Source organism: Oscarella lobularis, chromosome 3, assembly GCF_947507565.1.
Source record: "Oscarella lobularis chromosome 3, ooOscLobu1.1, whole genome shotgun sequence".
Classification (NCBI taxonomy): domain Eukaryota; kingdom Metazoa; phylum Porifera; class Homoscleromorpha; order Homosclerophorida; family Oscarellidae; genus Oscarella; species Oscarella lobularis.
The window spans coordinates 84438-99250 of NC_089177.1; the positions used below are offsets into that span (position 1 = coordinate 84438).

Sequence of the window (14813 nt, forward strand, 5' to 3'; positions counted from 1 at the left end):
CCGTTGCGGTCACGTGCGGCTGAAGTAGCGCTCTGATTGGTCCGAAAAATGCAGGCGCGAAACGTAACCGGTTTGTAAACCGGTTTGACGTGTATTCTTGTCGGCAGCCGAGTCAGCAATTTATTTTTGGCATCATATGACGCAAGACTACCGCACGCGTGTGACGCGTGACGCACGATTTCAAGATGGCGGAGAACGATCAAGAGCCTTGAAAAGAAACGAATCACGATGTCTAGAGAAGCCGCAGGGCTTTCTTTCACACACGCAACGGGTGGAAGAACTTAGGTAAGGGCGCTAGACGCTCGTTTTTGGAGAGACGCCGGCGTTTCTCTCCCAGTTCGCTTCGCGAAATCGAACGAGCCTACCCCGACGCCACGCTCTATTCTAAATCGTCTCTTTTGACTTTCTAGGAACTGGCGAGCCTCCATGGGCGTCCATCGCGACGAATAATCGCGCTTCGTTTCGATGAAAGAAAATGTGAACTGAACTGAACAGATCGAGCGCCGATATTTATGGAAGAATTTTACGTATCCTATTCTAAGAGGATGAAATAATTGACAGCGCGATTTTTCTTTTTTATTTTCGTTCTGATGAATAAATAAATTCTGATTACGTATCCGCGCGAATTATCGCGCAATTACGCGCATAGCGCAACTCTCTACGCAAAACAACGATGGACGTAAGTGCCGGCTTTTCCTGCTGAAACGACCGTCTCTTACGCTTCGATTGCAGCTCTTCCAAGACAACTGGGTGAAGGAGATTGCAGAATTTCGTCGATCACCTCAGACGTTCTTCGCAGCCGAAAATACGTCCGCAGGCGACTTTGTCCACTATATCCTCCTAGTAAACCACTCTACAACGATCGAAAATCGCATCTAATACAGAAATGCAGGCGCTGACGTCGGAAAACAAGAAAGAAAGCACGAAAGTCAACGTTCTCGGTCTTTTTCAAGAATACGTAAGCGCAATTCGTTATCCTTACGGCAGTCGGACACCATCTTTCTTATTAGCCGTCGATTTTGCTCACCGATACAATAACGTTAGAGATCGCGCGCGCGAGGAAATTTTTCATTGTCGAACGATCTGTCTCTAGCGTTGAACATACGTTCGGATCGCTAAAGGACATTTATGATCAGTTAGAAAAAGAAAAGCTTTTCTTTTTTCGAAGCCAGGTACGTTATAGAAGATTTTCGCTTTTTTTTCGATTGAAATTTCACTTTTTGCAGATTCTTTTCACTTTGACCGTTCTTGTAGTGGAATTTGAATTTATGGTATGTATACAAAAAATTGGGGAATAATTCAAACTTTTTCCGTTTAGGAAAATCAACTTTTACTTTTTAAAGACGTACTAGCAAAAACCATAGCAGTACATTAAAAATTATTTAATCTTTGTGTGAAAAATGTGACGTCATATTTTTCAGACTACGAATTCTCCTGATCGAATTGTTCGCGCGGCGGCATGCCAATGCCTTTTAGAATTAGAAATCACTTATCCAGTTTGTGTACTATTACATCCTGGGATTTGGGTATTTTTATCTTGATAGTGTCTAGGGTTTGCTTCAGAATCGTCTCGCTTCTCTTTATGCCATGGCTCAAGATGAACTCACAAGCGTTCATCAAGATTATTTGGTAATTAGTATTGGGATACATAGAAAGTGTAAATAGTTATTTATAGTTGCTTTTTGTTACTGTTCTGCGACACGTTCTACTCAATTTGACGCAGGATAAAGAAAAGTAGAAAATTAAAATCGAATTTTGTAATTAATTAAATAGAATTTTCAGACATGCGGACAACAAATTGAATGACATGCTTCTCATGCAGACAGACTTACGGGTCAGAAAAATCAATAAATCAATAACACGAAGCCAATAAAATTCTCTAATTAATTAATTAATTAATAGACTGCTATTTCTCCAACGTCTCCCACTTATGAAACCGAAACTGCAATCTCAATGAAACTGGTTCGAATTTCTTATTTATGACGTCATATTTATTGAAATTTAGACTGAACGTAAATTGCCTTTTGCTATCGACACCCGGGAACTTCGTAAGGCCGTTTCCTGGGTGATGGACAGCGCTTCGTTGATGACGCCTCACTGTCTCACTTCCGTCGTCTATCAAGTATCAATATTATTGATTTATTTAATCGTGGGGTGAGGAGTTTCCGGGTTTTAGCTCGCTGATTGCGTCAAAATTTCCGGTTTGTCGCCGACGACTTTTAAGCAGCAGATTCTTCGGCATATAGCGTCATTAAGTCTTCCCTTATTCCATCTCGTTTTTCTACTAAAGGCAAGGAATTAATAAATCAATTTTTTTAATTTTTTTATGTGACGCTACTTTAGATAAAATTTGATAGGGAATTATTTGAAAAATGCGACGAAGATCGTTTGTTAAAAAGGCGCGTGAATTTTGAAATACATTGGGGGTCTCGCAGCCAATAAGGGTTCTTAGATTAATTTGCAACGCTCAGCATCCGGGTCTACCTTTGGGTCACCGACTCTTGTGCTACAATTGGCTGCTTCAATTTCCGTCTCAGGTAAAAGATAATAATATTGATTAATATTAATTAATTAGGGTATCTAATTAGTCGCGAGACGGTGAACCGTCGATTCCTCATCATTTGTCGCGAAATCAATATCGATCTTTCTTTCCGTCTATATTCGACGATTTAGGCAAGTCAATTCATCTCACTCTATTAATAATAATAATAACCTTTTTTAGATATTATATCTCGAAAGTTAGACATATTGAGTTTATGCTACAAACCCAGCTCCGTTTCCGGTAAGTCCTAATAATAATAATTGATTAATTTAAACGTTATATCTCTTATAAGATTCGGCTTCTTTTGCGCTGATGGGCAGCCTCACAATCCTCGACAAAGCCATACAATTTGGCTACGTTGGCGGCTACGCAGTCACTCTATTCCGAAGTCTCTACATCTTCTACAAACGACACAACCAATCAGCTCTAAGCAAGGAAATATTCAAGTAAGATTCCCCCTCCCAAGTGCAGACACGAATTCAAAAAAATGCGTCAAAAAGATTCATTTTGACGTCCGTTTTGTGTCGACCAAAATTGGCCGCTCACACGGTCGATTTTCTTCGTTGCGTCAGTCGACTCACACCACAGAGGTTCGTCGTACATTTCCCCCTCGCGTGGCGCGCGTAGTTTATTCGTTTATTAGTCCCCTTGTGCTCGATATGCTGCGCTCGCTTTGCGAGCAAACCGTTTCGGCTCCTCTTTCGTCTGTACTCGACAATCTCACGCATAATCTTCTCATATTGCAACGATCGGCGCGCGAAGTGCAAATTAGACCGACCGTACGTGGCGGCGTTCCAACGCTCGTTCCGCGCTCCTATACTCTCTCTCGATAGGATACGGCGCGCTTTTTGTATCATTTACTCGCTTCCTCTGAGTTGTGTGTCGATGGAGATTGGAACATAGGCAATAGCGTTTTGCTTGTGTGTCGCGGTCTCCTTCAGACTCATCATACGACGACGATATGCACGGGTAGAGGGGAGGGAGGGGGCGAGAGACTTTATGTATGTTTCCTTTTAGAATTAGGCGATCTTTTGCTTCTCATTGCCGAGAAATTTTCTGATATTGGTACAACGATCTCTTAGAGGATTAGTCCGGATTATTCCTTTTTGTCTTAGATATAAGGGATAGGGCTCGGTTTTATTATACGATGTTGACAAGCATGTCAAGTGAAAAGGTTAATTAAATAATTTCCTATTAGTGTGAGGTCTTACGTAGAGACTTTTTTAGCTCCATCGCGTTTTGTCTCTCTCCCCTGAAACGGGCACCGAAGCTTTGTCTACGTTGATCCAAGGTTAATTAATTAATAATTGTTTAATAAATATTATTAGCGTATTTGTATAGACGATTTTTCGGCTCCTTCTTATCCCCCAGCTCCTCCTCTCAAAAGCATCTCTACACCTTTGCTACAGCTTGAAAGGTGACCTATCGCGTTCTTCTACATCACTCTACTCACCATGCATGCAGAGTGACGAAGCCAAAGATTGATTTTCGCAATTTGAGAGATTGGACAGTGACGAAAAAAGACTCGTCTCGCATACAAGGCATTCAATTTAGAATTTGCCTAAGAATCTCATAAATAGCTCTAGGTTTATTGGAGAGATACGGGTCTTTGCTCGAGTCGCCGACCTTTCGTCCTGTCGTCAAAATATCATACGTTCTGCATTACGTACGAAAATAAAAATAACGTTTTTTTGTAGTCGAGATAGTACGTTTTGTATAGAGTCCTTCAGTTTCGTCTACACCGGATCTTCCTCAAGAAGTATTCGCAGTTGAACTGCACTTGAGCGAGAGCCCGCATTACGAGCCAGTTTCCGGTGAGGAGGGAGAAAAAAAATCAATAAAAAACCTACTATATATTTTTTCTCAAGATGCACTAGTTCCTTACCTAAGTCATCTTTCCGACACTAAAGCATCTCAATCTGATGTACGACTCGATTTCGTCCCCAAACAACCTCTCCCAACCGATTTTGACGTCACGTAATAAATAAAAATAAATAAATAAATAAATAATAGTTTAGTCTTTCAGTGCGACTTTTACTGACGTCGCTGGACACACGTTCTCTTGTCGCCTTGCGCCTCTCTATCTCGCCTTCGAAAATCTTTTTCTTCCGCTTTCGCTTCCGGACGACTTTATGACGCACGAAGCGAAAGCGTGCGCGTTGAAGCAAATATTCGAAGAGCTTTGGACGCAGATACACTCGTCGAAAAACGGCGGCGGCGTAGAATCGGTGCAATCGTTACGCGGTAAGAAAGAAGAAATTGAGGAGAGTCTTTATCGATGTCTCGGGGAATTTATTATTGATGTACAAGGTGAGTTAGTTTTAGAAAGTTTTTTTTCGCGTGGAATTTTTTTTTCGTTTATAGGAGGTCTCTTTTCGATTGCGATCTTCTTGCCGCCCAAGTATCATCTTCTCATGAAAGTTCAATTGGAAAACGATTTGACTCGCGTCGCTTTGGCGACGGATAATTGGCAGGTATTGGCGCACGTGAGCGAATACTTGCAAAGCCTCGGAAAAGGATTCGCGTAAAAAAGGTTGCTTGCAAGGAAATCATGTTTTACAGACATTTCCCCGTAGAGGGACACAGAGAAACAGAAAGAAAAGAAAATCGCGCGCTCATAAAGAGTTTCAATTCGCTGCCAGCTTCATTCAGTTTTTAGTCGTCGCGTTCCCGAAGCAATTTTTTTCCGACGGTGGCTGCATGTTGAATTTCGTCGGGACTGCGAGCGCGATTCGAAATGCGAATCGTGGAGATTTTTCCATAAAAATTTACTGGACCGTCGTGATTGTTCCATCCATCCGAGTGTCCAATGACGATATCCGTATTTGCAGAAGAAATGGCGTCAATCACTTTCATCTCGTGTGAAAGTTCTCCGTCGAGGTAATATCGAATGACTTTTCCGTCGTAGGTGAGGGCGAAATAGTGCCATTTGCCGTCCGTTGCTTCGGGCTGGGCAACGACAAAGTTGGGGTTGCCACCCTGTCCTCGCAAACGCAAATACGAGAAAACGCTATTCTTGCCATCGTCGTCTACAAATTTGGGAAAACCGTACGCTTCCTTTTTGAGCAGGATGTAACCGGCTTTGGGATACGTCGTCTGAGCCCACGTTTCGATTGTGATCTGTTTTGTCATGTCAAGCGATGCTGAATGACGAACGGTGAGTTTATCTTCTGGAGCAAATTGAAGCGCATTCATTTCGCCCGTGTCGTGACGAAGGAACTTCGGAGAGCCGTGCACTTGAGCGTCGTTTCCTTTTCCGCTCAAATCTTGTATGAAGCCGCCCGGCGTCGGATCGTCTATCTGCGTGTACATGTCCATTAGAAATACCGTGTTCGGATCGGGCAAGAAAGGAGTAGCTGCATAACACAGTTAGTAACTATAGCTGCATGCATGTCCGGCGTGCATGGTCAGTTTTCACTTACGCTGACGAGCTCTCTTTGGCGACATACTCCGATACTGTAGCAGACAAAATCTGGGCCAAGAAAGAGAGAAAAGTGTCAATCACAGTGAGTGCACTATACTAAATTTTCTCTTGCTCCTACTCGTTTATATGGCGACTCGAAATTTCTAACCGGAAGAAGTCTCAGAGTTCATTGTTTGTAGTCTATTTGACGTCAGTGAAAAAGTGGATGTCCAGGCGGATGCCATAAGCATCCTCTTTTGCATCCAGGCGGATGCCATAAGCCATAAGCATCCGTATCTATGCATCCAGGATGTCGATAGTCACGTGTTGCCTACGCTTCCCCGATATAACTCCTAACGTAGCTCGTCGTAGCGTCTTTTTCGTCTTATTGAATCATGGTTCTCGAAATCGACCATTATATGGTATTCCGAACCGGTTACTCGGATGACTTTTGTGTGACGGGTTCCCCTTTCGGGGATGCGTCTTCAAACAATTTCGGCCTCCTAACCTTAGCCGAGTAAAAAGAGAGAATAGGGATAGTTTCTCATTAATTTTTTGACCGGAATTTGGTCAGCTGAGCGAACGGCCTCTCTGAAAATCTTCTTCTTCTTTAAAGAGCTTTGGTTGGGCTCAGATACACTCGAAAAACGGCGTCAAACAAGGAAGAAATTGAGGAGAGAGTCTTTATCGATGTATTGGAGAATTTATTATTGATGTGCAAGGTGACACTAAAATACTCATGCTCTCGTAAAGAGTTTTGAGTTGTGGCTCAACCGCGCTACTTTTTCAACAGCAGATTCTTTCCTACGCGAGCTGACTGTTGAATTTCGTCGGAACTGCGAGCGCGATTCGAAATGCAAACAGCGGAGATTTTTTCATCGAAATTTATTGAAACGCCAGAGTAGGTGTTCTGTCCATTCGAGTCTCCAATGATTAGATCGGTATTTGCAGATTTAATGGTGTCAACTACTTTCATCTCGTGTGAAAGTTCTCCGTCGAAGTAATATCGCATGACTTTTCCGTCGTAAGTGAGAGCGAAATAGTGCCAATTGCCGTCTTTTGCTTGGGGCTGATCAACCACAAAGTCAGGTCCGGACCAATCTCCCACTCCTCAAACATTTAAATATGACAAAACGCCATTGTAGCCATTGTTGTATATAAAGTTGGGAAAACCGTACGCTTCCGGTTTGAGCACGACGTGACCGGCTCGGTCATTCGTCGTCTGAGCCCACGTTTCGATTGTGATCTGTTTTGTGATGTCAAGCGATGCTGAATGACGAACGGTGAGTTTATCTTCTGGAGCAAATTGAAGCGCATTCATGAAGCCCGTGTCGTGTTGAAGGAACGTCGGAGAGCCGTCCACACGAGCGTCGTTTCCTTTTCCGCTTAAATCGTCCACGAAACCGCCCGGCGTCGGATCGTCTGTTTGCGTCTGCATGTCAATCAGAAATACCGTGTCCGGATCAGGCGAGAAAAGAGCGTCTGCATACATAACACAGTAATATACAGTGTAGATGTCCTGCTTCGGCTATCAGTCTTTTCACTTACCCGTGGCGCTCTCTGCCATACTGATAGTAAACAGACAAAATTTGGGCAACAAAAGAAACAGTACACTAAACTACTGATGTTTCGACTCGTTTATATAGATAGCGACGAGGAATTTCTCACCGGAAGAAGAACCAGATTGGAATCAGCTGAGCTAGGCGTGGTCGCAGGCATCACCAGCTGGCTAAAATTAAACAGCTGACTACAACAGCTGACTAACAGCTGGCTTTTGTGACGTCATCGTGACGTGGAGTTGGAAAATGATAATTGGCAGGTATTGGCGCACGTGAGTGAATACTTGCGCGGGAAATCATGTTTTACAGATATTGCGTACAGTTTAACGGTTTACACTTGCAGTAGCAGCAGCAGCGCACACAGATACTCGTGCTAGCTCTCGTAAAGAGTTTTTTTTAGTTCTGGCTCATACAGCCGCGCTACTTTTTCAGTAGCAAATAGTTTCCGACGCGAGCTGAATGTCGAATTTCGTCGGGACTGCGTGCGCGATTTGAAATTCGAAGAGCGGAGATTTTTCCAGCGAAATGTACGGGACCGTCAGGATACGTATTGGCTCCTTGCGAATGTCCAATGACGATATCTCTGTCTGAAGAACGAATGGTGTCAACCAGTTTCATCTTGTGTGAAAGTTCTCCATCGAGGTAATATCGAATGACTTTTCCGTCGTAGGTAAGGGCGAAATAGTGCCAATTGCCGTCCGTTGCTTCGGGCTGGTTGACCACAAACATCGGGTAGCCTAAGCCACCCAGTCCTCGCATGTGCAAATACGAGAAAACGTTATTGTTGGATACAAATTTGGGAAAACCGTAGGCTCCCGATTTGAACATAATGTAACCGGCTCTGCTGACCGTCGTCTGAGCCCACGCTTCCATCGTGATCTGTTTTGCGATGTTAAGCGATGCCGAATGACTGACGGTGAGTCGATCTTCTGCGGCGAATTCAAGTGCATTCATGCATCCAGCCGTCACACTTTTGCAACGATGAAAAATCGGGGAACCGTGCACTTGAGCATGATTTTCTTTTCCGCTCAAATCATTCACGAAGCTGCCCGACGTCGGATCGTCTATTTGCGTGTACATGTCCATGAGAAAGACCGTGTTCGGATCGGGTAAGAAAGGAGTGGCTGGGATTAATTAATTATTTAATTAATCAATCAATTAATTCAGCTTTCAAGTGAACTTACGCTGAGAGACTAAGTCTTTTCTAAGGACGTTTTTCTCTAAGGCGTGTTGAAGTTTAGCAAATGTGTTGACAGCGTCGCTAAGATGACACTGACGTCAACGAAACAAAAGTCAATTAGATAAATAACCCTATAAGAAGCAACTCGTCGGTTCGTATACTTTTGACTCTTCGTCAGAGTTGTCGTCTCCCTCGTCGCCGCCTCCACCGCCGCCTCCACCGCCGCCGGTCGACACTGGTGGCATTGCAGACGAAATGTGAGCGACAAAGCAGACGGTGCCGGCGATCAATATCAGTAAACGTATCATCATTCTGACTCCGCGAGTCGAATTGTATGAGAATCTGCCTTCTCGGAGCTCGTTTATATAGAAAACCGGCGGCGAGCCTCCCACCCGGTGACCTGAGAAAGAGGTCAACGCCAACGGAAGTCAAACCATTGTTTTCAATTAAGTATTGACGTCGGTGCGGTCGGAAGCTATGGCGACAATAAACAGAGCTGTACCGGTGAACCGCACAAACAACATATAATTGTAAACAATGGCAAGACACTTGACCTTGACGTGACGTCATCATGATGTCAATCCCTACGTTCCCGGTTAAGTTCGCCGTAGCGTCGTTTTCGTCTTCTAGACAGCGATCATAGTTCTCGAATCGACCATTATATGTATTCCGAACCGCTTGGGTGACTTTCGCGTGACGGATTCCCCTTTCGGGGTATAGCGAGTACTGTACAGCGACTTCATTCCGACGCGTCTTCAAGCCGAACAGGACGCAGTGAACCTGATCTGTCATGCGAAACACAAATCGAACGCCGAAAACAATTTCGGCCTCCGAACCTTATCCGAGTAAAAAAATGAGATTAGGTATTGATTCTATAAAAAATTATCTTATCCAGGCTAAAGGTCTTGGTGATGAAGTGGGGAAGATTCTGACCGCTAATATGCATGGGGTCCAACCCAAGGGAAAAACTGAATTTTTTGACTGGAATTCAGGTTGCTCAGGTTAAGAGATGGTGAAGATTTCGATTTTTATCTTGATTTTACGTCGTTTCTAGTTGGCTCTCTTTTTGGGCAAATTCAAGATAATTCATGCATGGAGTATACCGACGTCGGAAAGTCTGCTTGCGTGTACATGTCCAAGAGAAAGACCGTGTTCGGATCGGGTAAGAGAGGAGTGGCTGGGATTAATTAATTAATTAAGCAATCTTTTTCCGACGCGAAGTGAATGTTGAATTTCCTGGTAACTGCGAGCGCGATTCGAAATGCGAATAGCGGAGATTCTTCCTTCAAAGTTGATATCGCCGCTCCAATAGTCCGAGTGTCCAATGATGATGGGGTCGTCTGAAGCAGTAAAGGCTTCAGTCAGTTCTTGCTCGAGTAAATTGCGTCCGTCGAAGAAATATCGCATGAATTTCCGTCGTAGGTGAAGGCGAAATAGTGCCAATTGCCGTCCGATGCTTCGGGTTGAACAATTGTAAATTGGGGGATGTATTCCATATGCAAATACGCGAAAATCGTATCCTCGTTCTTCCAGTCCAGAAATTTGGGAAAACCGTACGCGTTTTGTTTGAGCAGGACGAAACCGCAATGGGGATTCGACGTCTCAACCCACATTTCGATTGTGGTATGTTTTGTGAGGTTAAGCGATGCCGAATCATTGACGATGAGTTTATCTTCTTGGGCAAATTCAAGATAATTCATGCATGGAGAATGTATGCAACGATGAAGAATCGGGGAACCGTGCACTTGAGCATGATTGTCATTTCCGCTCAAATCGTACAAGCTGCCCGACGTCGGATGGTCCGCTGGCGTGTACATGTCCAAGAGAAAGATCGTATTCGGATCGGGTAAGAAAGCAGCGGCTGGAATTAATTAATTAATTAATTAATTAATTAATTAATTAAACTTTCGAGTGAACTTACGCTGAGAGACGTCGTATACTGGTTTGTCAGAGTTGTCGTCTCCCTCTCCGCCGGTCGACACTGGCGCTAAACAAGTGTTGCAGGAATTTTATTTAACCCAATTTCATTTAACCCAAACAAAATAACCTACTCTAGTTAAAGTTATTGTGACGCCATCCAGTGAAAGAAGCTCTTCTCTGCAAATTTTGCAGCATTCACTGCTTGATGCATCTTTTCTTGGCTTTTTTGGGAATAGCATTGACAGACTTGGCCAATTAGTGCTGGTATTCTAGCCATATCACTGTCCTTCAAGTCTGGATGGGCTGCGACATTGCCCTCGCCTTTCATTTGTTCAAGAGCTACACGAAATTGACCTTGCGTGAGCCCCGTGCGCTTCTTCACCTCGTCACAGAAATAACGGTAAGCCGCGCATGCTTTCAGAAACGATGATCGGTCGGCGTAATAGATGGTGTCTTCGTTGTACGAGAATTTTTGCAGATGGTGAAGTCGACATGAGATGAGAAGTTCTTCACGGCTATCCTCAGACATCGTGGGCCACGCCTCGGCGAACGACATTCGAATTATTCCCCGTATGAAAGAAACGGCGAATTGTCGTAGAAGAAGAGCGTTCTCCAACGTGGCGACTTTGCTTTTCAACGTGGCGTTGTCGGCTTTCAACGCGGCGATTTCGGCTTTCAACGTGGCGATTTCGGCTTTATATGCGTCGCCTTCGTTAAACAGAACTTGAATCGCTGCCGTGAAGTGCGAAGCTGCTTCTTCTTCGCCGACGTAGAGCCCGTCAACCATCTTAAAAAGGACGTCGATCGCTCCTTCGATAGCGGCAACTTCCGCGGCGTCGTTTTTGGAAAATCGGCCGCTACCTAGGGCCTCCTTTAGCTTCCAGGCGCATTTGTTCGCGTCCCAACTCTCCTTCATCTTCGTCGCCATCATACACGAAAACTAAGGCATGCGCAACAGGTGAGACTGACGTCATTGTGGCGTTCACCATTGACGTCACTGTACGTTCCCGGTTAATCTCGCCGTAGCGTCGTTTTCGTCTTCTAAACAGCGATCATGGTTCTCGAATCGACCATTATATGGTATTCCGAACCGGTTGGATGACTTTCGCGTGACGGATCCCCCTTTCGGGGTATAGCGAGTACTGTACAGCGACTTCATTCCGACGCGTCTTCAAGCCGAACAGGACGCAGTGAACCTGATCTGTCATGCGAAACACAAATCGAACGCCGAAAACAATTTCGGCCTCCGAACCTTATCCGAGTAAAAAAATGAGATTAGGTATTGATTCTATAAAAAATTATCTTATCCAGGCTCAAGGTCTTGGTGATGAAGTGGGGAAGATTCTGACCGCTAATATGCATGGGGTCCAACCCAAGGGAAAAACTGAATTTTTTGACTGGAATTCAGGTTGCTCAGGTTAAGAGGTGGTGAAGATTTCGATTTTTATCTTGATTTTGCGTCGTTTCTAGTTGGCTCTCAAACATTGGCAGACGAAAAATCACAAAAAAACAACGTCAACGATCGATCCTCCTTCTACTCATAAATAACTGCTGTTTGTTGCTATGATGTTGGAGGGAGATCGATCCTCTTTTAATTAATAACTGCAAGTCTTTACAGTTACGCGCGCTAAACAAGCGTTGCAGGAATTTTATTTAACCCAATTTCAGTAACAAAATAACCTAATCTAGTTAAAGATTTTGTGACGCCATTTCCATCCAGTGAAAGCTCTTCTCTGCAAATATTGCAGCATGCACTACTCGATGCATGTTTTCTTGGGTTTCTTTGGGATAGCATTGACAGACTTCGCCAATTAGTGCTGGTATTCTAGCCATATCACCGTCCTTCAAGTCTGGATGGGCTGGGATAATGCTCTCGCCTTTGAATGCTTCAAGAGCTAAACGAAATTGAAGTGGCGTGAGCTCCGTGCGCTCCTTCACCTCGTCACAGAAATAAAGGTAAGCTTCGTGTGCCGCCAGAAACGGTGATCGGTCGGCGTAATAGATAATGTCTGGGTTGTACGAGCCTCTTTCCAGATGGTGAAGTCGACAAGACAACAGTACATCGTGACGGCTATCCTCAGACATCGTGGGCCACGAGTCGGCGAACGACATGCGAATGATTCCCCGTACGAAAGAAGAGGCGAATTGTCGTAGATGAAGAGCGTTCTTCATGTGACTCAGGTCGGCTTTCAAAGTGGCGGTATCGATTTTCAAAGTGGCGACGTCGGTTTTCAAACTTGCGATTTCGGCTTTACGTACGTCGTGTTCGTTAAAGAGAACTTCAATCGCTGCTTGGATAGCGGCAGCGTCGTTTTTGGAAATGCACGCGCTCATCTTCGAAAACTAAGGCGCATGCGCAACAGGTAACAGCATCAGAGACGTGACGTCATTTTGGCGTTCACCATTGACGTCACAGTACGTTCCCGGTTAAATTCGCCGTAGCGTCGTTCTCGTCTTCTAGACAGCGATCATGGTTCTCGAATCGACCATTATATGGTATTTCGAACCGCTTGGATGACTTTCGCGTGACGGGCCCCCCTTTCGCGGGGGGTATCGCTTTTCATTAGCGTGGACAATAGCGAATACATGCGAAACGGCGACTTCATTCCGACGCGTCTTCAAGCCGAACAGGACGCAGTGAACCTGATCTGTCATGCGAAGCACAAATCGAACGCCGAAAACAATTTCGGCCTCCTAACCTTATCCGAGTAAGAAAAAAATGAGATTAGGGGTATTGATTCTATATAAAAAGAATGATCTTATTCAGACACAAGGTCTTGGTGACTTTGACTAATGAAGTAGGGAAGATTCTGACTGCCATGCATGGTGTCCAACCCAAGGGAAAACTCAATTTTTTGACTGGAATTCGGGTTGCTCAGGTAATTAATTAATTAAAGATGGCGGCGGAGATTTGATGTTCTTTTTTCTAGTTGGCTCTCAAACATCGACAGACAAAAAATCACAAACAACGTCTCGTTCTCTTTGTGGGAAGTCCCGTTGAAAATTCCGAAAAAGAAGTCAAAGAATAGGTCAATAATAATTAATTTAATCTAAATCTCTCTCTAGTTGTCGACTGTGGCAAAGAGATTGAAAAAGGAGAATGTGTCCGTCGATGTGATTAGCTTTGGAGAAGAAGTTGCCAATACAGATAAATTAACGTTATTTGTAAATGCTGTGAATGGAAAAGGCGGATCACAGTAAGAAGTATTCATTCCAATAGTAATTAATTTTAATTTTGAATTTTTTAGTAGCCATTTGGTGACTGTTTCAACTGGGCCCTATCTGAGCGAACCCCTCGTTTCGTCTCCCATACTTTCAAGTGATGACGGAAGTGGGCCTGTTGCCATGGGAGCGAGTGGGGGCGGATTCGACGGCTTTCAATTTGGCGTGGATCCAAACGAAGATCCGGAACTTGCACTGGTACAAAAAAGTCAAAGATTAATAATGCATTAATTATTGATTTGGTAGGCTTTGAGGGTTTCTTTGGAAGAACAGCGCCAGCGTTCGGAGAAAGAGTCAAAGGAAGAGGGGGAAGCAAAGCCCATGGAACAAGAGCCACCAGTTGAAATCAAAGAGGCCGTTGCTATGGACGACGAAGAGGAGAGTTTGCAAAGAGCTTTGGCGTTGTCCATGGAAACGGGAGGAGGAGGAGTGGGAGAACCGGAACCGGCAGTTGTGACTGGGGACATGAGAACATTGGTTACCGTGGAAACGGATGGAATGGAGGAGGAAGACGAGGAAGAAGAAGAGGAGGAAGAAGAGGAGGAGGAAGAGGTACATACAATGGGATAAATATGGTCATGTGATCAATGATTATTATTTATAGGAAATGGTTATGGATGAGGAAGCGCAATTGGCTCTCGCTGTGCAAATGTCTATGGCTCAAGACGTCACCAAGGATACCAAACAAGGTAAAAAGAAAAAAATTAATATTAATTTAAAAATTATATATTTTGATAGAAGACGAAGAGGAGGAAGAAGAGGACTTGGGTGATATTATTGATGATCCCGAGTTCTTACAGTCAGTTCTCCGAGATTTACCGGGCGTCGATCCAAACAGCGAGGCAATTCAGCAGGTGATCGAAAGCACGAAGCAGAGAAAAGAAGAAAAAGACAAAGAAAAGAAGTAAACAGCGTAGAAAAGACGAGTATTTGAGCGTTCGAATGATGATCGCGTCCGGGAACGTTGGCGTATAGGTCGCGTGACAC

At 44.2% G+C, this 14813-nt stretch overlaps 4 protein-coding genes and 2 long non-coding RNA genes across 8 annotated transcripts; 4 read left to right on the top strand and 2 right to left on the bottom strand.

Moving 5' to 3' along the window:
• Positions 1-147: 147 nt before the first annotated feature.
• LOC136184679 (uncharacterized) lies at positions 148-616 on the top strand. The gene is made up of 2 exons (XR_010669413.1): positions 148-285; positions 411-616. It is a non-coding gene; the product is annotated as an uncharacterized lncRNA (long non-coding RNA).
• Positions 617-652: 36 nt separating this feature from the next.
• Positions 653-5244, top strand: LOC136184724 (AP-5 complex subunit beta-1-like). Its single transcript, XM_065971673.1, has 32 exons — positions 653-679; positions 733-843; positions 893-958; positions 1011-1039; positions 1094-1172; positions 1227-1271; positions 1319-1366; positions 1422-1496; positions 1552-1629; positions 1676-1734; positions 1783-1834; positions 1903-1962; positions 2006-2122; positions 2177-2290; positions 2344-2399; positions 2453-2537; positions 2589-2673; positions 2723-2782; positions 2835-2988; positions 3043-3132; positions 3186-3321; positions 3376-3511; positions 3560-3607; positions 3658-3716; positions 3770-3833; positions 3884-3959; positions 4007-4083; positions 4129-4208; positions 4263-4356; positions 4411-4519; positions 4569-4852; positions 4907-5244. Exons 1-32 carry the CDS (start codon positions 674-676, stop codon positions 5068-5070), a joined length of 2796 nt encoding a protein of 931 aa, XP_065827745.1. The 5' UTR covers positions 653-673; the 3' UTR covers positions 5071-5244.
• Positions 5083-6178, bottom strand: LOC136184725 (uncharacterized). Its single transcript, XM_065971675.1, has 3 exons — positions 6085-6178; positions 5965-6014; positions 5083-5898 (listed from the first exon to the last, which is right to left on the bottom strand). Exons 2-3 carry the CDS (start codon positions 5987-5989, stop codon positions 5198-5200), a joined length of 726 nt encoding a protein of 241 aa, XP_065827747.1. The 5' UTR covers positions 5990-6014; positions 6085-6178; the 3' UTR covers positions 5083-5197.
• A 124-nt stretch (positions 6179-6302) lies between these two features.
• Positions 6303-7566, top strand: LOC136185467 (uncharacterized). 2 transcript variants are annotated; one of them, XR_010669538.1, is made up of 5 exons: positions 6303-6667; positions 6739-6846; positions 6897-7034; positions 7091-7228; positions 7288-7566. It is a non-coding gene; the product is annotated as an uncharacterized lncRNA (long non-coding RNA). The 2 variants fall into 2 exon arrangements; XR_010669539.1 differs by having other exon boundaries at positions 6742-6846.
• Positions 7567-7785: 219 nt separating this feature from the next.
• Positions 7786-10666, bottom strand: LOC136185465 (uncharacterized). Its single transcript, XM_065972604.1, has 4 exons — positions 10653-10666; positions 8846-8891; positions 8689-8776; positions 7786-8628 (listed from the first exon to the last, which is right to left on the bottom strand). Exon 4 carries the CDS (start codon positions 8588-8590, stop codon positions 7925-7927), a length of 666 nt encoding a protein of 221 aa, XP_065828676.1. The 5' UTR covers positions 8591-8628; positions 8689-8776; positions 8846-8891; positions 10653-10666; the 3' UTR covers positions 7786-7924.
• A 2304-nt stretch (positions 10667-12970) lies between these two features.
• On the top strand, positions 12971-14810 carry LOC136185456 (26S proteasome non-ATPase regulatory subunit 4-like). Of its 2 annotated transcripts, none has more exons than XM_065972593.1 (9): positions 12971-13100; positions 13172-13312; positions 13372-13483; positions 13535-13621; positions 13671-13801; positions 13856-14024; positions 14073-14378; positions 14431-14515; positions 14565-14810. In XM_065972593.1, exons 1-9 carry the CDS (start codon positions 13075-13077, stop codon positions 14732-14734), a joined length of 1227 nt encoding a protein of 408 aa, XP_065828665.1. In that variant the 5' UTR covers positions 12971-13074; the 3' UTR covers positions 14735-14810. The 2 variants fall into 2 exon arrangements, with proteins under 2 accessions (XP_065828665.1, XP_065828664.1); XM_065972592.1 differs by having other exon boundaries at positions 12972-13100; positions 13853-14024.
• Positions 14811-14813: the final 3 nt, after the last annotated feature.